General features: G+C 42.2%; 1 protein-coding gene across 1 annotated transcript in view; it reads right to left on the minus strand.

The window, feature by feature from the left end:
• LOC121950740 (cytosolic carboxypeptidase 4) overlaps nucleotides 1-24,370 on the minus strand; it is a 149,038-nt gene that overhangs the window by 11,119 nt on the left and 113,549 nt on the right. The window contains exons 21-25 of the mRNA XM_042496838.1: nucleotides 11,924-12,053; nucleotides 11,119-11,250; nucleotides 10,532-10,594; nucleotides 10,262-10,375; nucleotides 8,550-8,704 (exon numbers count right to left, since the gene is read on the minus strand). Of these exons, the coding sequence (XP_042352772.1) occupies nucleotides 8,550-8,704; nucleotides 10,262-10,375; nucleotides 10,532-10,594; nucleotides 11,119-11,250; nucleotides 11,924-12,053 (594 nt within the window). The remainder of the gene's footprint in view (nucleotides 1-8,549; nucleotides 8,705-10,261; nucleotides 10,376-10,531; nucleotides 10,595-11,118; nucleotides 11,251-11,923; nucleotides 12,054-24,370) is intronic.

A 24,370-nucleotide genomic window follows, 5' to 3' on the forward strand; every position in this document is an offset into this window, starting at 1 on the left:
CTTCGTGTGCCAACTGCATAAAACAAAAAGACAAAAACACAATTATGTGTGGCGACTGTAAGACCTGATTTTCTACTCACTGCTTTAATGCACACAAATCACCAAAATATCACCCTAAAGCTGATAAGTGGCTCAGTGAATGTGATACCAGTAAAAAGTGTCTGAGGTGCAAATTGACATACTACAAACCTACCACACTCGAGGGAGCTGCTCACAAGTGTGCACGTAAAAAGTGCCCTGTATGTAGCGGGCAAATTGCAGAGGATGATGATAGTCACTTGTGTTACATGCAACCGTTGAAACCAGAAGAAAAGCATTCTGACAAGTATGTGTTTTACGATTTTGAAACATATGTTAATGGTTCAGGTGAGCATATTCCCTTTTATCTCAGCACAGAAACTTTGAAAGGTGAAAAATGGGGTTGATTGTGTTAAACAATTTTTCAAACATTTCAGAAGAAAAAAATATGCCAAATATGTTGTCATCGCTCACAATGCCAAAGGTTTTGACGGTTATCTTCTTCTCAATTATTTAGTTCGTCAAAGTATAACCCCTGACATAATCATGCAAGGCAGGTTCTACATTTTTGAGGACCAGATATTCCATCAAATTTACATTGACTCTCTCTCATTTTTGACAAAGAAAGTTTAAGTAAAGGTTACTTTCCCCATGTTTTCAGCTCTGAAAACCATTTAAATTATGTCAGCTCCTACCCAGCCCCTGAAGCCTACGGTGTAGAACGCATGTCAGAGGTTAAAAAGCAAGAATTTGAAGCGTGGTACGTGACCAAAGCCAGAGCAATTTTTGATTTAAAAAAAGAAGCAATAGCTTAATGCGATAATGACATCAAAATTTTGGCCACAGCATGTTCAAATTTTCGCAGCGAGTTCATTGCAGAGACTGATGTTGATCCTTTTAGCTGTATGACGAGCGTGCATGAAAGTTTTCAAATCAAATTTCCTCCCACCCAACACAATGGCCATTCCCTCACCTGACAATTACCGTCAGCAAACTAAGAGGTATTCAGATGCAGGCATCCAGTGGAAATTGGAAAGTGGCGTTAAAAAAGTGTGGGAATTTCTCGGTTGCTTCTATCATGGGTGCCCGCAATGTTTCTCACCTGTCAAAGTCAACCCACTAACAGGTACCACTTTTGCTGCACTCTGCCTGTCAGGAAAAACTGCATAACTTGCAATCAATGGAAAATGTTGTGGTCGAGTTCATCTGGGCATGATTGGATTTGAATGAAAAATTCTGATCTTTTCTTCAGCAATACCGCACTCCTCGGCCTTTGATACCCGATGCCCTGTTTGGCAGTAGGTCCTGTCCTGCTCGTCTAAGGTACACCGTTGGCACAGATGAGCAGATTCGCTACATAGACATCGCTCTACCCTTACGTTAACGCCAGCTTTGATTACCCTATTGGTCACCCTGAGCTAATTTTGAGAGACTTCAAAGACCCATGATTGTACTTTGGCATGATTAAAGCCACTGTGCATCCACCCCGAGGGCTTTATCTGCCAGTTTTACCTTACAGAACTAGCCAGGGAAAATTGGTCTTTACCCTCTGTTGTACATGTACAGACAAAAACAACCAGAGTGGTCCCCGCATGCACAATGATGATGAGAGGGCCTTATTTCGCACCTGGGCAACTCCTGAGTTTTTGATGGCTCTAGATGGAGGATACAGAGTGGGTAAAATTTCTGAAGTTTGGCATTTTGAGCAAAAAAGCAGCTCTATCTTTGTGACTACATCAAAACATTTTTAAAGGGAAAACAAGAGGCATTTTGATTTTATTACAGAGTCTGCAGCCACAGGACCCAAGTCTTATGCCTATAAAACAAAATCAGGTAAAGCTCTGCTGTGTGTTAAGGGAATCACACAGACCCATACCAGCTGCGAAAAGATCAACTTTGACAGTGTTAAACAACTGGTAGAGGGTTACATACAAGATCCAACTGGGGGGATGGTATTACAGCGCCACAGCAAAACATTGTCAGGGATAAAAAAGGCTTCAGATTGGAAAATTCATCATTTCAGAAAAAGTTTAGAGTAGTGTATGACAAAAGATGCCTTTTGCCAGATGGTCACACTGAGCCCTTTGGCTATTGATCTTAAGCTCTAAGTCTCTTGTGACTGTAAATATTTTATTTTTGGATTAAACTGTTGTTTTTTCTATTTTGATTAATTTCTTTGTTGTTAAATTGTTGTTGTTTGTTTTTGTTTTGATATATATATTTTTTTCTGTTCCAATTTCTTTTAAAAAAAAATGATCTAATAACATAACTGAAAGAATAAATGTTTTTCTATTGTGATTATAAATATTGTATTTTAGGATTAAACTGCTAATTTGTTTGTTTTTTTCTATATTGATTGTAAATACTGTATTTTTGGATTGAACTGTTGCATTTTTAAAATATATATATATATATATATATATATATATATATATATTTTTTTTTTTTTTTTCCACCACTGGTGGATTACCCTACTTTGCTTCACCTGTGTCTCGTTCTGCCCCTCCCTCGTGTGTTTATAAGCCAAGCTCTCCCTTCCCTCTGTGCCAGTTCGTCTTGTCTTCCCCGTGACCAAATGTTGATTCCTTGTATATGATCTTCGTGACCGATTTCCAGACCTGTGAGTTTTTGCATGATCGTTTTGGTACTGTTGCTGTGAGTTTTTGATTACTGTGAACTGATCTTGGACTGCAATAAAGACCACAATTCTGCCTAATCCTCTGTGTGCTGCTGCATTACTGTGTTCACCTGCCTGTGAGTTTGTGCAGACCAGTTCAGACTGAGAACAGGGATTCTACCTGGTGAGTGGCCTGCTGTGTATCTGCCCAAATCTTAACCACTATGCCAGGCACACATGAAGAGAAATGCCCCCTTTACTTAAGGTTTTTTAGCTCACGCCACACCCAAGAAGCGCAAGGATATTTTAAGAGGTTGCTCCTCAGATCTTCTTCAGTCTTTGTCCGAGATTGCTCTTAATATTTTTTTAAGGGAAACATTCCCCTCTCTCGCCAACAGTATCAAAAACTCAAAAGACAAAAGAAATTGATCAGGTTGCTGGCTGACAAGAAAATTAGTCTGAAGCGTAAACGGGGTGTATTGCAGCAAACGGGGGGTTTTCTCCTTCCTCTGCTTACAGCAGCAGTTCCTATAATAGGAAAGTTAATAGGAGGACTGGTCAGAAAATCACATTAACCTCAAACCTGAAAGAAATTTTAGAGAGGGGAGGACTCAGTCCTTATGAAAAGATGAAAAAGTACAACGCTCTACTGCAGCGTTACCATAATTTCATCAAACAAGGGCAGAATGAAGTACACCGCTTGACCTTGACTCTACCGCAAGATGAATTAAAACACGCAGAATTGGAAGAGGACAAACAACTTAGCAAAGAGGAAGTGGCTGTAAAGGGGATATTGAAAAACCTTCCTGTTCGTGATCGTAAAAATGCAGAGTATGTATTGAATAAACTACCTGAAGCTCAGAGCAGGTGGACTCCCAGAGGAGAGTTTATTTACAGAGGTAGAGTGGTAAGAGGTTCCCATATGACTGACCTGATCAAACACCTAACAGGTTCCTATAAGAAATACAACGCCCCCTCACCCAGAGGCTGGACCCCGTTTCTTGAAACTCTATCAGAATTGAATATTCCAGAGACCTCTGTTTCTAACCTGCATGCTCGCATGCAATTCAGAAAACTAAAATACCAAGAACAATTGCTCACGAAGGATGACAATGAGCTTCCCTCCTCACATAAACAACGTAGCAAAAAGTAGAAGAAAAGAAAGGTGTCCAGTGTGCTGTGGCTAGGGTTTCCCCCATAATATTGCATGATTGAGGCAATGTAATATTATTATTAAGGCTCTGTAATGTTGGATGATGTTTTTTATTTTGTATGATTTTAATAAATTCATAAAACACGATTAAGATACAGATACATGTTTTTTTTTTCTACATCTCACAGTCTATTACAGTCTATTACAGTCTATGACAATCTTTAAATAGATGTAATGAACATGACAGTTGGTCACAAGACCTCGTGCAGGGAGGTGAATTACAACGCTGATATTTTTCAAGTCTGACACCATCACATCATGGTGTCTGAAGAGCGAGATATGACATCTCTGTAGGATAACCCACAGGCTCTCTGACATAAGTAATACACGCAGTGTTGCCCACATGCGGTGGATAGTTCATGTTGAAGTTATGGTAAAAAATGTTAGTTATCCTGCAATGATTTTCCAGGAAAAAGAGAATGCTTTTAGGGTAAAAGAGTGATAGCCTTCTTCCAGAGTGATAGCCAGCCAGTGTTCTCCTGGCTGTGTTGAGGGTGAGTGTTTACAATATAGTAAGCAGTAAGCAATAGGGGTCGCAGGGTGCTCAATTCATCCGAAGTCCAAACACCACAGAATATGTTACCCAGTAAGCGTCTTAGGAGTGTTTCAAGTTCACCAGTGTTGATCTTTTCAGTAATAATCCACCAGAACTCCCTGCTTTGAATTCATCTCTAAAACAGAATTGTATGCAGCATATACCACGAGAGTCCCCATGTGAGGTAAGAATCTCATCTCAAGCCTTAAATTACCATTAGAGACAGGGGAGAGAGCCCCGACGTTCTCACTGGGATTTAAATTAAAAACAAAAAGGCCATAACTCTGCTCAAAATCTTGTCTGTCAATACACAGAGGTAAATCTTTGAGATGTCTTCCAGTGGCAGTGAAGATGTTGTAAAACTCTCTGATAGAAATCCTTTCATTCATTCATTAACTGCTTGTCCTCGTAAGGGTCGCGAGGGTGCTGGAGCCAATCCCAGCTGTCATCAGACAGAAGGCGGGGTACACCCTGGACAGGTCACCAGACTATTGCAGGGCTGACACATATAGACAGACAACCTTACGCACTCACAGTCACACCTAAGGACAATTTAGAGTCATCAATCAACCTGACCTGCATGTCTTTGGACTGTGGGAGGAAGCCGGAGACCCCGGAGAGAACCCAAGCAGACATGGGGAAAACATGCAAACTCCACACGGCCAAGGACCGAACCCCATTCCAACCGGGTTTGAACCACGGACCCTCTTGCTGTGAGGCCACAGTTCTAACCACAACGCCACCATGCTGCCCTCAGACAGTAATCCTGTTGTTAGATTGAGGTTGGAAGGCTTTTGATAGAATCTGTCTACCGTCTTGACAGAGAGCCAAATACTCTACATCGTAGTGGGTGAAGTTGAAAGGTGAAAGATCTCTTCTCCCTGTAAATGTGATATTATGTACAAGAGTGAAGACCAAATATTTTGGCAACAAGCCAGAAATGACATTATCTTGGTTACATATTCTGGAATTTTGGGGGATGGAGCAGGTTTTCACATTAATTCTAGATAACGGGTAGAACGTGTTGCCTTTCAGCAGGGCCGCTGAATGGCCCAGACGCACGGCAGGGGAAACTGCCACCTTTTTCACAAAAAGAGAAGCCCCTAGTATTTTTAATCTGAAATCAGAGTTGGGCTGACCCATTAAACAAAATGCGGGTGGCGCTGGATTGAGAAATCAGCCTGTCGCCTAGGGTTACATCCACCTGCGAGAAGATTGGATTAACTGGATAGTTTAGCACCCCTACGGGGACATCCTGCGCCAAGTTTGTTTCATCCCCGTTAACAATCAAACGCAGATGAAGTGTTACGGAGATCCACATAGCGATCACCTTGACCTTGAAGCACAAACTCCAAGGGCGAAAAGTCAGTGAGAGCGGAGACTGGTGTTACTTCGAAATACTGGCTTTGTTCGATAGAAAGCTGAGTGGGCGGGGCTGCGAATAAATCCAGCTCCAACTTGGTGTAGAAGAGCCATCAAGGGGATATATCACTGGCCCTTCTTCTCATGGCATGTCTTTTCTGCACTGATTTGCTCCAACTTTTGGTCTTTGGTCTTTTATGACCCCCTACACGACGCCCTGGGGGTCTTTTTCCGGGTCTTTAAGCTAGACGCATTAGACCCGCGCCATCTTGATCTTCTGCGACTGGAGCTTGTTTTTGAGTCACTTGCCAAACAGCTCTGTTGCAGCACTTTTAAGATGAGGCTTAGCAATGGCAACATCTTTTGTAAGCATCGGTGTAACAAAGCGAAATAATTTCGAAAATATGGATCCCAGTCTCTTGCCGTACATCATAGGAGCCCGATAGAACCCAGGCATCCCATTTCCCACTTGATTTTCATAATAATTAACAAATCGATACAGATAGGGGTGAGGTTCTGCTTGCACCATCTTTTAATTATTTTCAGCAAGCTTCAGCTCTTTAACAGGCTTAAAATGTAATGTCAAAACCCCTATTCAGTAGGTAAAATTTACCGGCTGGTTTTGATTCGTCTTTATTTCTACATGAGCGTTTTCAATATGTGCCTGTACCACAGGTATGTAGTAAGCCGGGCTAAAGGTTTTAGTGACTATGTCGCCAAATTTGCCCTCTATTTGAACCGTTTGTCAAAGCGGAGTGTACGAGTCGCCAACCACTTGCGGTGGCACCAGATCGCAGTAACAGAAGAACTGGTACTTCCCGGCTTTTATATCAGACAAATGAGGACCGCACTTGAACAATTCACCAGCTTTTAAAACTACAATGTACGCCACTGGGGGGAAAAAACGCACTTGATAGCGACCGCTACCCACCATTGAAACACATTTTTTAAGGGGATATACCTGAGAGTGACTTCAGATCTCATCCTTTTAAGCAACGCATTTAATTGTCTCAAAATTATTTATTTATCATCGTAATAGCCTTCTTCAGATCTTTCCCTGTGGATGGTTAATTTGCTATCGTAATAGATACATTTTTGAGGTATGTGTTCTGGAACTCTGTGCAGTGTTTATCCATTCAAAAATTGCTTCCTTAGCGCTAACATTATAAAAGTGTGAGGGTATGAAATCTCTGTGAAAGCTACTTGCCAGGGACCCTCCAAGTGATGATGCTGGGCTAAACCCATTCAAAAGTCAGAAATGGTGTTTCCTGTATACATGCCGAGACTGGCGTTAGAAGGCAGAGTCACATAAAATCCTTCTTCAGACTTTGAGTCCACGGCTCTTTGTGATTTGTATCAAAAGATGTGTACTGCCTTTATACATCAGTTAGCTGACTGGCCTCCACCCAACTAATGATTTTCTCTGGCCAGTTTTGGTACCTCCTGGTGGTACTTCTGTTGATATCAACATGTATTTTTTGCAACACTTGTAAGGTATTATACCCTCATTGTTCTTTAACAAGAATGGCCAGGGTATCTACGAGCAAAGTATACCATACAAACAATAGATACACTTGGAACATCTTTGCTGACATACTGAGAAAGCAAAGTAAAATAGTATGTATGAGAGAAAAAAAAGCATGCACTTATAAAAAAAAAGTCTTCTGAACCACTCCAAAGGTCAGCAGCCGCTCAAAGTTGAGCTATTTTCGTAGAGTCCTTTGTTGATTTTGTCCGTCTTCTCCGATTACGTCATTGCTGTGCATCTCTCCCCCTCTCTCTTCCCCTCTCTCTTTCTATGTGCTTTTTTTCATTATAGTAATTTAATTGTTATTTACAACATCTATTGTACGTCTGTCCGTGCTGTGGACCGCGAAAGGGTGCCCACTGATGGCATACGCCAACAAGCTGGTCGCATCATAGGGGAGAAATGAAACTGCAAGTGTCGGACAAAAAGAGGGAGCAGAGTCAGTATCACAGTGAGGCTGGCCTGAATCCTTTCTGCCCCTCAGTGGATACATGTCCGCTTTAGAAGAGATTTTATTGCTTCCAGCTCCTTAACTGAGATACAATGACGTGCCATTGCAAATTATTGTACTTCTCCTCCTAAGCAGCTAAAACATCAATCCAAGTTAGTCTGCACCAATTTGAAAGTAAGAGAGTAAATAAGAGATATAGAAAAAGTAGAAGCCACTGAAACATTTTCACAGACCTCTGTCCTGCTGCTGTCTACTGTTTATCTGTGTTCCTACCTGTCTGCGATGTCGACACACCAACAAAACAAACAACACACACACATACACACACACACACACACATAGAAAAGCTGACAGAAAGGCTGACTCTTGTGCTGCGGCAGTTTGTTTTCTGGGAGTAGGAAGGCAGCCTATTATTTATATTTAGTGGGTGTTATTTTATTTGAAAAACCTGCATACACACTAATTTTGGTATGAAAGGGGTATTTGTCTCTTGGTGTGTTCACACTTACACCAACACACACACATTTACACATCCACACATGTACATATACTTGCATTGATTATTTGTTGATTACTGATTCGTACTGATTATTTTTAGTATTTATCAATTATTTCTTATAGCCATACTTTAAAAATTTGGTGACTCTTTATGAGGTAGAGCCATTTATGTCAAGAGTTGGACCTAAATCAATCAAAAACAGTGCTAAATATCCATATATATTGCTTTTCAAATTAAAAAAAAAAGATTTGGGGGTCAAGTTACTCTATTAGAGGATATTTTGACAAAAATGGGCATGAGACAGGCCTTGTAATGATGTGTCTTACTTGTGAGACTTGTGGTCCCGGATGCTGTGATCCAGGTCCATGGGGTTGATGAGTCTTCGGCTGTGAAGAGCCTTCATGTCTTTGGTTACAGACAGAAGACTGTGGCAGAACTTCAGGCCCATCTCCTGCAGCTCCCTGGTTCCTACCTGCATGCCCTGCACACACACGTGCACGCATACACGCACGCACACACACACACACACACACACACACACACACACACACACACACGCACACACACACACACACAGTTGAAAGGAATTGTTTTAAGTCCAAGATATGACTTACTGACTGCTAACTTATACTAACTGCATGTGTGTATGTAAGGGAATGAATTTCATGACTTCTATCAGTATAGTTAGGTGTTCTTTCTCCTCTCTTGACTGACATGAGTTAAAGCATAGAACATCAGTAATGTGACCCGCAGGTTTCTAGTTTAAGGTTTACAGCTTATCACTTTGTTCTCGGATATGAGCCACCGAATCTCAATAAAGGAAAGGTGGCTGTTAGAGCAAATGGAACCTGACTGCCCTTGTTCACAGAATACATTTATATACATAAAAAAATAAAATAAATTCCCTCTCGCCTTTTTCTGCATTTTTTTCCTTAAAATTTGGGTCCTTTACCAGAAAGAGGCCTGAGAGCTTGAAGGACCTGTGCAGTATCTAAGCTGTTCCTAGGACTGCACTCTTCTGGACTGAGATTTCAGATGTTCCTCCTGGAGTCTTCTGGAGCCACTGTTCCAGATTCGGGGCTTCACTGTCCACACCTTCTCTAACTCCTCTTTCAGCCTTGGTATTTCTCGAGCTTTTCATGTTCCTTCTTGATGTTGCTATCGCTCAGGATTGCTATATCTAGCACTACTGCCTTCTTCTGTTGTTTTCGAACACTACGATATCTGATTGGTTAGCCATCACTGCTTCGGCAGTGGAAGTCCCACAGGATCTTAGTCCTGTCATTCTCCAGATTTAGTTTTAAACAACAATATCTTTTATTTTCTTTGCAGTCTTTCAATAACTTCTTCTTTCAACACTCACAAGTGACACATGTATGAAACACATCACGTGTATTAGTTTAATATTTTGTGTGGCTTTCTGTGAACATCTCTAATGCAGTAGGTATGGTAAACTCATGACACACAAAAGTCGAATTTATGCAGACATCCAGGCCAGACCTGCTGACAACATGCCAATGTTTGTTGATTGCTGTTGCCATGTCCTGAGCGAGAGGTGAGTACTGGATTGCACAGATTACTCTGTTTTCATTGCTTCTGGTCTTTGTACTGTAAAGGCACCCAGCTACATAAAAATAAGTATTGGGACACCTACAGTAGCTTTTATGACATCCCATTTTAAATCCATTGGCAGTAATGTGAAATTACAGCTAGAATTCTGCTCTACTGGGAAGGATTTCTACAAGATTTTGGAGTGTGTCTGTGGGAATTTTTGCCCATTCATCCAGATTTCATACACCTGTGGCAATGGAACTGAATGAAACACCCGAATTCAATGATTAAGAGGTGTGGCCCAATACTTTTGTCCATATAGTGTCTGTGTGTATATGTCTATATATATGTATATATATATATATATACATACTATTTTTGTTCATATGGCTGTGTGGAGTTTATGTTTCGACAGCTACAGTGTAATTACATGTACACCAGTTTACTTTTTTGGTCCTATTTCACACAACCACACACATGCAAATACCTTGTATATTCCCTGGTTGCAGCCATTGTAAGTGCTCTCCATGGTGTAACTTCTCAGCACTCCCATCTCCCTCCAGACAACCACCCTTGCTGTAGCAGAGCGAGACTTCTCCACCTGTTTACATCACAAATTCAGCTCAAATATGATTTGGTTTTCATATCAATTTATTTGTTGTTTGGGACTTTATACAAAATTAAAAATAAAAAATATAAATGATATTTAAAACAGTAGGAAAAAACAAATTACTATTATTCTTGTTGTTCTTATTACCAAATAGTTGCAGCTGTTGAAAGAAAAGGCTGGTGCGATACGATCCAAGGTCTTTGGAATGGTCTAGAGAGAGAGAGAGAGAGAGATAGGTAGAGATAGAGAGAGAGAGAGAAAACAGACTTTTGTCAGTCAGTACTTTTACATGATATTAGAAAAAGTCAAATTTTTATTTTACTCTAACTAAAACTGGACTTTTAAAATACATGTAAACATGTTAGTCTGACTGAACTGGACTTAATTGAATTTCTCGAAGTCAGACTGACACACCCAGATAATGTGATGTGGGGTTGCAGCAAAATATACCTTAGCCACCTCTGCCGTTCAGTGGAATAAAATGACTGTTTTCCTCAATGGAGTCTGGTGTTTTTGATGTAATGGCTTCAAACCCCTGCACTGAAAATACTCTAAATATAGCGTACACTTATTTGTATAACCAAAGCTCCACTAAAATGTGCATATGAACATACTGGGTGTTTTCTCTGGTTTGAGAGCTTTAGCTGCAGTCCAACACTGGGACAAGACTCACATAAATCTTCTGTGTCCGTGGTGTGTGTGTGTGTGTGTGTGTGTGTGTGTGTGTGTCTAACCCTATATCCAGGGTCCTCTTTCAATCCCACAGTGTTGACAGCAGAGCCAGACTGCCATAGAGTCTCCTTAACACTGCAGCCATACAGGAAGACATTTTTCTTCCTTGAGTGGCCGTGGTAATCACAGTAAACCTTGAGGAGAATCAGAGAAACAGGGTTGGATTTTGCTGGTATTTTTCTTCACTGAACAATGAAAAATGGTTTCGTGAGTGTTTTCTGACCTCCCTTCTTAAAAAAAATCAGCTTCAGATGGTTAAGATGGTTGAGCTTGTTGACCAGCTTTTTTGAAACCAGTTTAAGGTATGTTTTTGTCATTTGTTCATGGTTTAGCTGGTCATACCAGTTTATGATAGTCACTCTAGCTGGTTTATCCATTTAACTTCCTGTAAAATTTAAACCAAATCAATGAGTGCAGAGAAATAACAGTGTCATAAGGGGGAAGTATGAAAAGCAAAGGGCATAAATCAGTTAAGTCTTCTGTCATGTAATATGCATAAAGATAAAGGTCCATAGCTTGATGGTCTGGTTACATCAGCATGACTGGCAAAGCAAGCTGGTCACATCAGCATGTCAAACCATCAAAGACCAGCAAGAACTGGGTCATGACCATCAAAGACCAGCTAAAACCAGCTTATGGTGGTGTTGGTTATAGCTGGTCTTTGATGGTCATGGATGGTCGTGACCAAGTGACAAAGAGGGCAGGGTCACATGCTGAAGAGATTTTCAAGCAAAACAAGGTACAGGGACCACACCCACTGAAGACAAGTAGCAAAGTTTAAAGAATAGAAGAGCATGTGTATCTCACCAGTGGAGTCCGTCCTATACTGCAAAGGTAGTACAGGAACCCCTTGGTGTGGTAGATGGTTGGACTGAGGACTGGGTCTGGTTTACACCACTGACGATTTAGATCCTCACAGTTGAGATCACAGCGATTTCTGGGGGGAAACGCAGTAAAAGAGACTGACAAGACATTTGGGTTGTGAGTACTTTTGTTTAGCAATATAATTGTGTTGGTTATGTTAGCTCAAGGGTGGACTGGCCATCTGGCATACTGGCATTGGTGGGCCAATGATGCTTATGTGGGCAGGTCACCAGATGGATTTTTTAAAATTTATTTATTTTTGCCAAAGAACTGGCCTATCTGTCACTGCTCCGGCAAAGACTCCAGGTTTTCCTTGTGTTCCTTTCCCTGTTTCCTTCTCCCTTATGTTTCCAAATCCCCTGTGTGTTGTGGGCGTGGCTTTCCCTCACCTGGCTCCTGATTCAACCTCCTCTCCTGTCTTTAACCATCTCATCAGCATACAGTATAAGAACCTAGGGACTTCACTCACTTATTACCAGATTGTTGAGCCAGACCACGTGGTATTGACGTCTGAGTATTTTTCCTTGTGCTTTTGAGCCTGTTTTTGAGAATTTTATTTTAGCAGGCATCCCGGGCTTCTCTGGCTGCCTGGGACATGCTAGTACCATCTGGCATCAGATCCAGGTTGCTAAAAAGGAGGGAACAGATGTTCATGTGGTGTTCCTGGACCTTTCCAACGCCCTTGGCTCAGTCCATCACAGCCTAATATGGACTGCTTTGGACTTCTTCGGGGTCCCAGCATTCCTCACGGGTCTTGTTAAGGTGTACTTCCAGGATGTGCAGCTATGCTTGACAACAGCATGGTGTGGCACCATCTGGAAGTGGGTATTATGGCCAGATGCACCATCTCTCTGCTTGCCTTCACCATGCTTATGGAGGTGATTGTTAAAAGCATCTCGATGGGTGGTCGGAGGCAAGTGCATAAGACCTGGCCTGAGGCTGCCACCTGACAGAGCATGGCGTGTACTGAAAAGTGACGAAGGGGGGAAGTTATCAGACCAACACATCTCCGAGAAGCCTGTAAAGAGTCCAAGTCGGTGGTAAAATGCCTCCCTCAAAGACACAGATCAAGTAGACTAGCTCAGGAAGGACGTAATTAGCGGCCAGGAGACCATCGACAGGACCACATGGTGTTTGCAGTTTGGGCTCCTCCCCTGCCTTATGTGGCTGCTAACCCTGTATGAAGCTCCAATCTCAATCCAATCTCAAAGGTGGAAAAGCTGGAGAGGGAGGGATCTTGGCCTTGGAGCCAGCATGCTAGCCTGGAGCAAGGCTGCCCTGTCGCACAGATGCCAGCTTGTGGTTCAAAAGGTATGGTAACAAGAAGAGGCAGCAAGGTCCACAAAAGCAGTTGCTGAGGCAAGGCAAGGCCAATGGATGACATGGGAGGGAGTGGAGAGGAGGAAAAACATCATCAACGCCCTTCCTCCACCTACCTCAAACTGGCCAGCCACGGCATTTGTCTGGGAAGCCGACTGCCAGGTCAGATTGACCTCTTCAGGACCAGAGGAGGGAGGACTAAGAGGAGTGAGAGACTGGAAGTTGGCTGTAGACTTGGACCAGAGGCTGTGCTTTCTAGCCGAGATTGCATCAACCAATCAGACCAGACCTTGTACTGTAGTCTGCCAAACTCAAGCTCGTCTATATCATTGAGCTCACAGTGCAGAGGCTGCAGTGGAGAAGCGCAAGAAGCTAAGATAAGCAGAGCTGGCAGCTGATGGCCCATACTCCGAGGTTCTATCTGAATTATCTGAGCTTATATCAAGTTTAGTGCTTAAATCAGACAAAGTAATTATCATAGGGGATTTTAACATTCACATGGATATTAATAGTGATAGCCTTAGTTCTGCTTTCGCCATGCTTTTGGATTCAATTGGCTTCAGTCAGTGTGTACATAAACCCACTCATCACTACAATCACACCCTAGATCTTGTCCTAGCATACGGCATCAATATTGAAGATTTATTAGTCTTCCCCGAGAATCCCGCTCTGTCTGACCATTATTTAATAATTTTCAATTTTTTACTACTTGACTACAAGTCTTTCAGCAAGAGTTACTATTCCAGATGTCTATCTGATTCAGCAGTGGGTAAATTGAAGAAATTGATTCCTTCTGCACTTACATTATTACCATGTCTTACAGTGACTGAGAATACTCTTACTAACTTAAGTCATTCTCAAATTGATTGACTCGTTGATAGTGCTACTGACTCTCTGTGAACTCCTTGAGATCAAGTGGAGAGATCCACCAATCAGTCTTCTCAGGAGAAAATCCAGGAAGTGTGAGGGTATTTAGGAGTGGGAGTGGCCTGTATGAGTCTCTTTGTGTGAGACCATGCTGCCATCCAAGTAAGTGTGTTGGTTGATCCAAATCACCCTTATTTCCCTTAGCTTGAGTCTTGTATGTGAGTTGTAGTATATTGGGAATTGTGATGCATGTGCTAGGGAAGGTAACATCAGCCAAGTCACTACCTGGAGTCTGCATAAATAGAGCCTGGGTCTGTTGAAGGTGGTATTGCTGTTTGGGCTGTGATAGCCATGTGATAGCCAGCCTAGCTAGCTTAGTTAGCTCAGTTTTGCCTCCTGGGGGATAGCCATGTGTTAGCTTGGCTTAGCTTTGTATCTGTGGTAGCCTGTGGTATCTGTCTGTAGGCTGTGATAGCCATGTGATAACTAGCCTAGCTAGCATAGCTTAGCCTTAGCCTTGTACCTGTGATAGCCATGTTATAGTGTAGCTTAGCCTTGTAACTCTGATAGCTTTATAGTAGTTTAGCTTGCATCTGTGAGAGCTTTGTAGTAGTTTAGCTTAGCCTTGTATCTGTGATAACCAGGTGGTACTGCCACTACCTGGAGCTCGCATAAACGGAGCCTGGGTCTGTTGAAGGTGGCAGGGCTGTTTGGGCTGTGTAGGAGCAGTGAGGGCTGGCACTGGGGGAGTGGCTTTGGGACGCCAGAGTTCACTGACTAGCCTCCTGGAGGTGTGGTGGGACCAACTAGGTGAAACACTGATGAAAGAAGGTTCCCACCTGATGACCCCAAAGATGTGTTAGTTTTCACTATTCTTTGACCTTTATATTAAGCCATAATAGCTGATTGGTGACCCTAGATTTTTTGGTGTGTATATTCCTGGAAAACAAGTTTCTTGTGCTCAGTTGAAATCCCAGTCCATGTGACGGGGAGGAGAGGGAGGTGGCAGAGCTTTCGGCCCGATCCCACGGGGGTGGTTTTGAGTCCGTTCAGACCTGCCACCCTGGATCTGCTTCCTCTTTCCCTTTTTTTTTCTCTTTCTTTTTCACTTTCTTTTTCGATTACTGCTCTCTGTCATTCATATTTAAGTCTCTGGGATCCTAATTGAGTGCTTATCCTCTTCTGGAGCACAAATTTCTGGTGTTTTAGTTGAACTGTCTCACTGTGATCAGCTCTCAACACTGTTGCACCTTTCAAGAAGAAATTAATGAAACAAAGAAAATTAGCCCCATAGTTTAACCCCCAGATCCACAAATTGAAACAAACATCGCGAAAATTTGAAAGAAATTGGCGTTCAGCCAACCTCAGAGAGTCCCGTTTAGTCTGGCTGGATATTCTTAAAATGTATAAGAAGGCCCTCCTCCATGTCAGAGCAAACTATTACTCATCATTAATTGAGGAAAATAAAAACAATCCCAGGTTTCTTTAAAACACTGTAGCCAGGCTGACTCAGGGTCACAGCTCCATAGAGCCTTGTATTCCTTTGGCTCTAAGCAGTGACGACTTTATGACTTTCTTTAATGATAAAATTACTATGATACTGATAAATAACTATTCAAGATAAAATCCATCACCTCTTGCTCTTAACTGACCTGACCCTGGACACAGGTACCTTGGATATGGCGGCAAGGCCTGGAATTTATTTGGATCATTTTCCCCCCATTGACCTTCACAGACTCTCTACTTTGATTTCTGCATCTAAGCCATCAACATGACTGCTAGTCCCCATCCCAACTAGGCTACTTTAGGAAGCTGTACCCTTATTAGATGATTAAAACCTCTTCTATAGACCAATATCTAATCTCTAATAATAGTTTATTAGAGGACTTTCAGTCAGGCTTTAGACTTCATCATAGTACAGAGACGGCACTAGTAAAAATTAACAACAACTTATTTATTGCTTCTGATTCAGGTCTGGTCTCTGTTTTAATCCTTTTAGATCTCAGTGCCGCTTTTGACACCATTGACCATAAAATCTTGCCGCACAGAATAGAACAGTTAATTGGCCTTCAAGGAACAGCACTAACCTGGTTTAAATCTGACTTATCAGATCGTTCCCAATTTGTTCACATCAATGAGCAATCCTCTGCACATACTAAGGTCTGCTTCAGAGTGCCACAGGGTATTGTGCTTGGACCAATACTTTTTACTTTATACTGTATATGCTTCCTCTAGGCAACATTATTAGAAAACACTCTATACATTTTCATTGTTATGCTGACAATACACAAATGTATCTATCTATGAAACCAGATGAAACTTATCAGCTATCTAGACTTCAAACATGTCTTAAGGACGTAGAAGCCTGGATGAGCCATAATTTCTTGATGTTGAATTCACACAAAACTGAAGTTATTGTTCTTGGCCCCAAACACCTCAGAAACTCCCTTTCTAACAATGTAATTACTCTAGATGGCATTACCTTGGCCTCTAGCACAACTGTAAGGAACCTCAGAGTTTTATTTGATCAAGATTTATCTTTTGCCTCCCATGTGAAACAAACTTCCAAGGACCGCTTTCTTTCACTTGTGTAACACTGCAAAAATTAGACACATCCTATCCCAAACAGATGCTGAAAAATTAGTACATGCATTTGTTACCTCTAGGCTGGATTACTGTAATTCCCTATTATTCGGTTGCCCCAACATATCACTTAGGTCGCTCCAAATGGTGCAGAACGCTGCTACACATGTTCTAACGGGAACCAAGAAAAGGGACCATATTTCTCCTGTTTTAGCTTCGTTGCACTGGCTCCCTGTAAAATCCAGGATTGAATTTAAAATCCTCCACCTTACTTACAAAGCTCTAAATGGTCAGGCTCCATCCTATCTGTCGCAGCTCAGAGTTCCTTACCAACCCGCAAGATCACTGCGCTCTGAAAATGCAGGATTACTTGTGGTTCCCAAAGTTTCCAAATGTAGGATAGGAACCAGAGCCTTCAGTTACCATGCTCCTCTCTTAGGGAACCATCTTTCAGTCTCGGTTAGGGAGGCAGACACCGTTTCCACTTATAAGGGTAGACTTAAGACCTTCCTCTTGGATAAAGTTTATAATTAGGGCTGGCTAAGGTTGCCCATAGTTAGGCTGACATAGGTTTAACTTGCTGGGGACTTTCTATAGGGGTCAGAGAGCAGTGGGGACTAACACTGCTCTCTGACCTTTATATTTAAGCCATAATAGCTGATTAGTGACCCTAGTTCTGTTAGTGTGTGTATTCCTGGAGCACAAGTTTCTTGTGCTCCGTTGAAATCCCCGTCTGTGTCACAGGGAAGAGGGAGAGGTGTCAGAGCTTTCGGCCCGATCTGGTGGTTTTGAGTCTGTTCAGACCTGCTACTCTGGCTCTGCTTCCTCTTTCTTTCTTTCTGGCTCTGCTTCCTCTCTCTTTCTTTCTTTTCTGTTACTGCTCGCTGGCATTCATATTTAAGTCGTGATTGCTGCTCTATGACTCTAGGATCCTCATTGAGTGCTTATCCTTTTTACTGTTCACCACCTTGGTTCTGTTGAACTGCACTATGCTTATCCCGTTTCCTCTCCGGAGCATTCCTGCTCCCCTCTTTCCAAGCTTTCCCAGATCCTGGCCGCAACCCTGGCTGTGCCTGATCATTGTGATATCTGTGCTGGCGCTGTGACCCTGCCTTTGGTTGTGCTTGTGCTGTGGCTGTACTGAAACTGGACCCCCCGCTCGCCCTGATTGTGATCTTGGTCCTGGTTGCGCCGATGCTGTAATCATGCCTTTGGACACCTCTGTATCAATATATGCATGAGATCTTTACTTTTTGCCACAATTGTATTTAATTTGTTATTTACGACATCTATTGCATGTCTGTCCGTCCTGGAAGAGGGATCCCTGATCATCCACTGCCGCTGCCGCTGTTCCTGAGGTTTCTCCCTTTTTTTTCCCCGTTACAGGGGTTCTTTTTCGGGAGTTTTTACTTGGGTTATGTGAGGGTCTAAGGGCAGAGGGATGTCATACAATGTAAAGCCCTCTGAAGCAAGCCATATTTTGTGATAATGGGCTCTATAAATAAAATTGACTTGACTTGACTTGACTTGACTTGAGACAACGAGACTGGACAGCGATGGTCCGACCAGTTGAGGAAGGCTGCAGGGGGTTCATTGCAAGAGAAGGAAAAGGAGCTCAGCGTATCATAGGCAGTCCCCTGGCAGATTAAACATATGTCAGCTTAACTATGGGCAGCCCTAATTATAAGCTTTATCAAAGAGGAAGGTCTGAAGTCTACCCTTAAAAGTGGAAACAGTGTCTGCCTCCCTGACTGAAACTGGAAGATGGTTCCATATGAGAGGACCGTGGTAGCTAAAGGCTTTGGTTCCTATCCTGCTTTTGGGAACCACAAGTAATCCTGCATTTTCAGAGCAGTGATCTTGTGGATTGCTAAGGAACTATGAGCTGCGACAGATAGGCGGGAGCCTGACCATTTAGAGCTTTGTAAGTAAGGAGGAGGATTTTACATTCAATCCTGGATTTCACAGGGAGCCAGTGCAAAGAAGTTAAAACAGGAGAAATATGGTCCTTTTTCTTGGTTCCCGTTAGAACACGAGCAGCAGCGTTCTGCACTAGTTGGAGAGACCTAAGAGATTTGTTGGGGCAAACAAATAATAGGTAGTTACAGTAATCCAGCATAGAGGTGACAAATGCATGTACTAATTTTTCAGCATCTGTTTGGTATAGGATGTGTCTAATTTTTGTGGTGTTATGCAAGTGAAAGAAAGCAGTCCTTGAAGTTTGTTTTATATGGGAAGCAAAAGATAAATCTTGATAAAATAAAACCTTGAGGTTCCTTACAGTTGTGCTAGAGGCCAAGGTAATGCCATCTAGAGAAATTACATCGTTAGAAAAGGAGCTTCTGAGGTGTTTTGGGCCAAGAACAATAACTTCAGTTTTGTCTGAATTCAACATCAGGAAATTACGGCTCATCCAGGCTTCTACGTCCTTAAGACATGTTTGAAGTCTAGATAGCTGATAAGTTTCATCTGGTTTCATAGATAGAAACATTTGCATATCATCAGCATAACAATGGGAATTTATAAAATGTTTTCTAATTACGTTGTCTAGAGGAAGCATATATAAAGTAAAAAGGACTGGTCCAAGCACAGAACCCTGTGGCACTCCGAAGCAGACCTTAGTATGCGCAGAGGATTGCTCATTGATGTGAACAAATTGTGATCAATCTGATAAGTATGATTAAAACCAGGCTAGTGCCGTTCCTTTAAGGCCAATTAACTGTTCCAGTCTGTGCAGTAAGATTTGATAGTCAATGGTGTCATATGCGACGCTGAGATCTAACAGGATTAAAACAGAAACCAGACCTGCATCAGAAGCAATAAATAAGTCATTATTAATTTTTGCTAGTGTTGTCTCTGTACTATGATGAACTCTGAAGCCTGACTGAAAGTCCTTGAATAAACTATTATCTTGAAGAAAGTCACAGAGTTGATGAGCAACCACTCTCACGAGGATTTTAGAAATAAAGGGAAGATTAGATATCAGTCTATAGTTAGCTAAAATCTCGAGCTCGAGAGTGGGCTTCTTTAGAAGAGGTTTAACGACAGCTACTTTAAAGGACTGTGGTACATAGCCTGTTAATAAAGACGCATTGATTATATCTAATAGTTGTCTAATAAGGGCAATACTTCCTTAAGTAGCTTAGTTGGGATGGGGTCTAGCAGGCATGTTGATGGCTTAGATGCAGAAATCAAAGTATAGAGTCGATAAAGGTCAATGGGGGAGAAATGGTCCAAATAAATTTCAGGCCTTGCTGCCATATCCAGGCTACCTGTGTCCGGGGTCAGGTCAGTTAAGGGCAAGAGGTGATGGATTTTATCTCGAATAGTTATAATTTTATCATTAAAGACTGTCATAAAGTCGTCACTGCTTAAGGTCAAAGGAATACAAGGCTCTATAGAGTTGTGATTCTGAGTCAGCCTGGCTAGTTTTTGTTTTCCTCAATTAATGGTGAGTCATAGTTTGCTCTGGCATGGTGGAGGGCCTTCTTATACATTTTAAGACTATCCTGCCAGACTAAACAGGACTCTTCCAGGTTGGTTGAACGCTAATTTCTTTCAAATTCTCACAATGTTGATGTTGATGTTGATGTTGATGTTTGCTTTGTTTTTGTCAATTTGCGGATCTGGAGGTTAAACCATGGGACTAATTCTCTTTGTTTCATTATTTTCTTCTTGAAGGGTGCAACAGAGTCGAGAGCTGATCGCAGTGAGCCAGTAGTGTTATCAACGAGACAGTTAATTTAAGAATGACTTAAGTTAGTAAGAGTATTCTCAGTCACTGTGAGAAATGGTAATGAGGTTAATGCAGAACGAATCAATTTCTTAAATTCAGCCACTGCTGAATCAGATAGACATCTAGAATCGTAACTGTTACTTGGAGGCTTGTCATCGAGTAATAAAACATTGAAAGTTATTAAATAATAGTCTAACAGAGCGGGAATCTCAGGAAAGACTAACAAATCCTCAATATCGATGCTGAATGCAAGGACAAGATCAAGGGTGTGGTTGTAGGGTCGGTGGGTTTATGTACACACTGACTGACAGGCAATTGAATCCAAAAGCGTGGAGAAAGCAGAACTAAGGCTATCATTATTAATATCTATGTGAATGTTAAAATCCCCTACGATAATAATTTTGTCTGATTTAAGCACTAAACTTGATATAAGCTCAGAGAATTCAGACAGAACTTCAGAGTATGGGCCGGGGGCGCGGTACACTATAACAAATAGACTTGACTGTAGAGTTTTCCAGGATGGGTGAGAAAGACGAAGAAAAAGGCTTTCAAATGAACTATAGTTATCTTAGCTTTAGTGTGAATTGCTAAGCTTGAATAAAAAATAGTAGCGACTCGCCCTCCTCCGCCAATGTCCCACGCAACGTGACTCTTTATATGACCAGGAGGGGTGGATTAATTCAGGCTAACGTACTCGTCAGGACAAAGCCAGGTCTCAGTGAGGTAGAGTAAATCAATACGGTTATCCAATATTAAATCAGCGAATAAAAGAGCCTTAGTTGATAGGGATCTAACGTTCAAGAGTCCGCATTTAACTCCTGTTATGATGCTCTTTAACAGGAGATGTATTAATTTTTACGGGATTTTCTTGTACAACTCCCCTTTTGTTTATTTTAGCTTTAAACAAATGAAGTGGTTGCGGGACAGACACCATTTTTATAACATTTAAATTTTGGGTGTGTGTGTGCTAGAAAGCTCAGAGAAGCGTGTAAGACTCTATGTTAATTTTCGTGACCTCTGATTGGCGTAACCGGGTGTCATTGCCGCCGACGTGGATAACAATCTTACTGTTTTTACACTTAGCCCTAGCCAGCAGCTTCAAATTTGACTTGATGTCGCTCTGGCCCCAGGGATACATTTGACTTTGGCTGCTGGTGGCAGGGAGTACTTATTTAAAACGTGAAGGGGGTGGTGTACCGTGGGCTTCAGCTTACTATGCTTCGCTCTCCCAGTCACCCAGCCTCCCTGCTGCACAAGGGTTGCCAGGGGACGGCTAGCAGAGGCTATGCTATGTCGCTATGTTAGCTGTGGTAGTTAGCATGCTAACTACTACAGCTAAAGAGGGATTTTCCATGGTGCGGAGCCGAGCTTCCAGATAGCTAAGCCTCGCCTGCAGCGCAGCCCATAAACTACACTTGTTACACGGACCACTATCACTAAAGGAGGCAGAGGAGTAACTAAATATCTGACAAACTGAGCAGGAGAGAGCAGCAGAAGAGGGAGAAGAGCAGGGAGAAGCCATTGCTAACCATAGCTAATGCTAAAGTAGCTAACAGGCTAACAGTGAGTGAGCAGCTGTGTGATTAAACAGAATACAAAAACTGATGAGAAAAGAAAGCTGTGAGTGGTTGAGTGAAACTTATGTGAGGTTTCAGTCACAGCAAAAATAAAAAGCAGCCGAAGTAAGGAGCAAGTTCGAAGATTAGCTGGGAATAGCTCGGAGGAGCAGCACAGAGACACTACCAGAGGCACAGACAAAGATGCACCTGAAGTGTGGTAATAAGCTTACCCACAGTACTTTTTATGTAACTGAGCTCTCAACAGCTCCCTTATTGTTGCTCCCCATCCCAGCAATAAACTCTCTCCTCATGTCTAGCCCAGCCAGGTTCAGGTTAAGTTCTGCAAGTCAACTCGGGTACTTGAGAGAGAGAGCCAGCCCAAAACATTCAACCCAATTACAGCATCAGCAGCAAAAGAAAAGGCCATGGAGAGCCAGGAGTGTGTCAGGCAAATTATAGATCATTTTTCTTGCTCTGAATAGCTGCTCTGAATAATTTTCAGTCATTTTTAAACTACCATCCTCAACAAAATACTGACAACCCAGTGGTGCAGAAGGTGTTCTGTTGCAAAGACGGCACCAGTAGAAAATGGCTGAGGTATAATAAATGACGTCACATGCTGTGTTGCTTCACCTGCATGGCATTGGGCAAGACAGCTGACAGCAGTCTTTACATTACTGGAATGTCAGATTGGAGGCATATGCAACGGCACACAGAGGAACATGAAAGAGGCAACGCACACATCTGACTGCCACCAAATAAACTGCTTATCTCAGCACTGGAAGATTTTAAGAGATAAGTTTCTATCAGTTCACAGAGAGAAGGTCCAAAAGAGACGCCAGGTTTTAGAGGGCATCAAAGATGTCAAAAGGGTTCTTGGGAAGAGGGGGCTTGCCTACAGCTGGTCAGAAAATGAGGCAGCATATACCCTGGAAGACAACACCATAGACTAGGCTTGCCTGGAGAGATGGCTAAAGAAGAGACCCTGGATGATGCAGAGAAGCCTATGAGATGAATGTGCATAACTGGATCATGGACACAGTGATTGAGGCCATTCATATTGAGACACTTTTTCACCCACTGTAATCTATATGCAGGCTTGGTGTGTCTGGGCCCCAGGAACTTCCCTCAGCTTAGCATCAGCATTCTTCCAGTAGTCCACCCTCTGACACCTAAGTGCTCCAATTTGACAACAGGGCAACCAAGAAAAATCCACAGTCTGAGCTGAACAGTTTAGCAGGAAAGTAGAACAGGCTCAAGTGGCTGACTGAGTACAAGCTGAGAGCAGTGGAGGATGGATCAGGTGGAAAGGAGGACAACACAGAGCAGGTTGAAATAATTTCCAAAAGCTGTGGCTCCTGCAAAGAGTGCCCTTTATGCTGCTACAAAATACTTAAACGTTTCAACATGCAGATGCATACCATATCCTTGGTCTTGCTGACAAGTTCCTCCTGACATTATCACTCACCCAGGTGGCCTGCGAACGCACATCTTCCATCCTGAAGTTAATCAAACAGTCTCAGAAGCAGCCTCTCACCCGACAAACCTGAGGCTTTCATAATGATGGGCAGTGAGAAAGATATTCTCATGGCCTTGGACTCTGACACAGTGATAGACAGACTTACTGAGAAGAGTGAGCAGCTGAAAAAGCTGCTCTTCTAATGAGGCAAGCCAAAAGTTACTGTTATTGTTGGTGTTGCTGCTGTCATTATTGTTCATCATTATAATGCACTTAGTAATTAATTACCTGTGATTTTTCAGGATTTTTGATTGTGTGCTGTTGTGGTACTCAGTGATTGTGTGATCATGTAAAATAATTTATCAGTCTCCCTCAGTCTATTACAGGTTGTGCTGCTGACTTGCTAGGGGAGATATTCTTCCTCTGTTTAGTAAACTTCTTCCCTTTTAGGCCAATGAGCCTATATTGATTTGGTCAGTATACAACCTATCTATGCATCTTTAAATTTATCAGTGTCTCTATGTCTCTCTCTACCATCCTTTCCTCTCTCTCTTGTCCTGACTGCATAGAGGAGCTCCAATGTGTTACATTCATCCACCACACCTGAGGAAAACATCTTTTGACTTTGTGAGTTTAAAAATTATGCACCTTGGTTTTGTTTCAGACTTAAATAAAAAGCTCACATCATGGCCATTTTCTGGTTTAATATTTTCATTTTTGTGTTTTAAACATTTGCATAATGTTCAGTGACCATATATGCTGGTAGGTTATAGGGCTCCGTTGAGACATTTAAGTCATCCTGAATGATGGCCAAATTTGTCCATTAGATGTCAATACAGCACCCACAGACTACTCTGCTACACTGG

This window comes from Plectropomus leopardus, chromosome 11 (genome assembly GCF_008729295.1).
Source record: "Plectropomus leopardus isolate mb chromosome 11, YSFRI_Pleo_2.0, whole genome shotgun sequence".
Lineage (NCBI taxonomy): Eukaryota > Metazoa > Chordata > Actinopteri > Perciformes > Serranidae > Plectropomus > Plectropomus leopardus.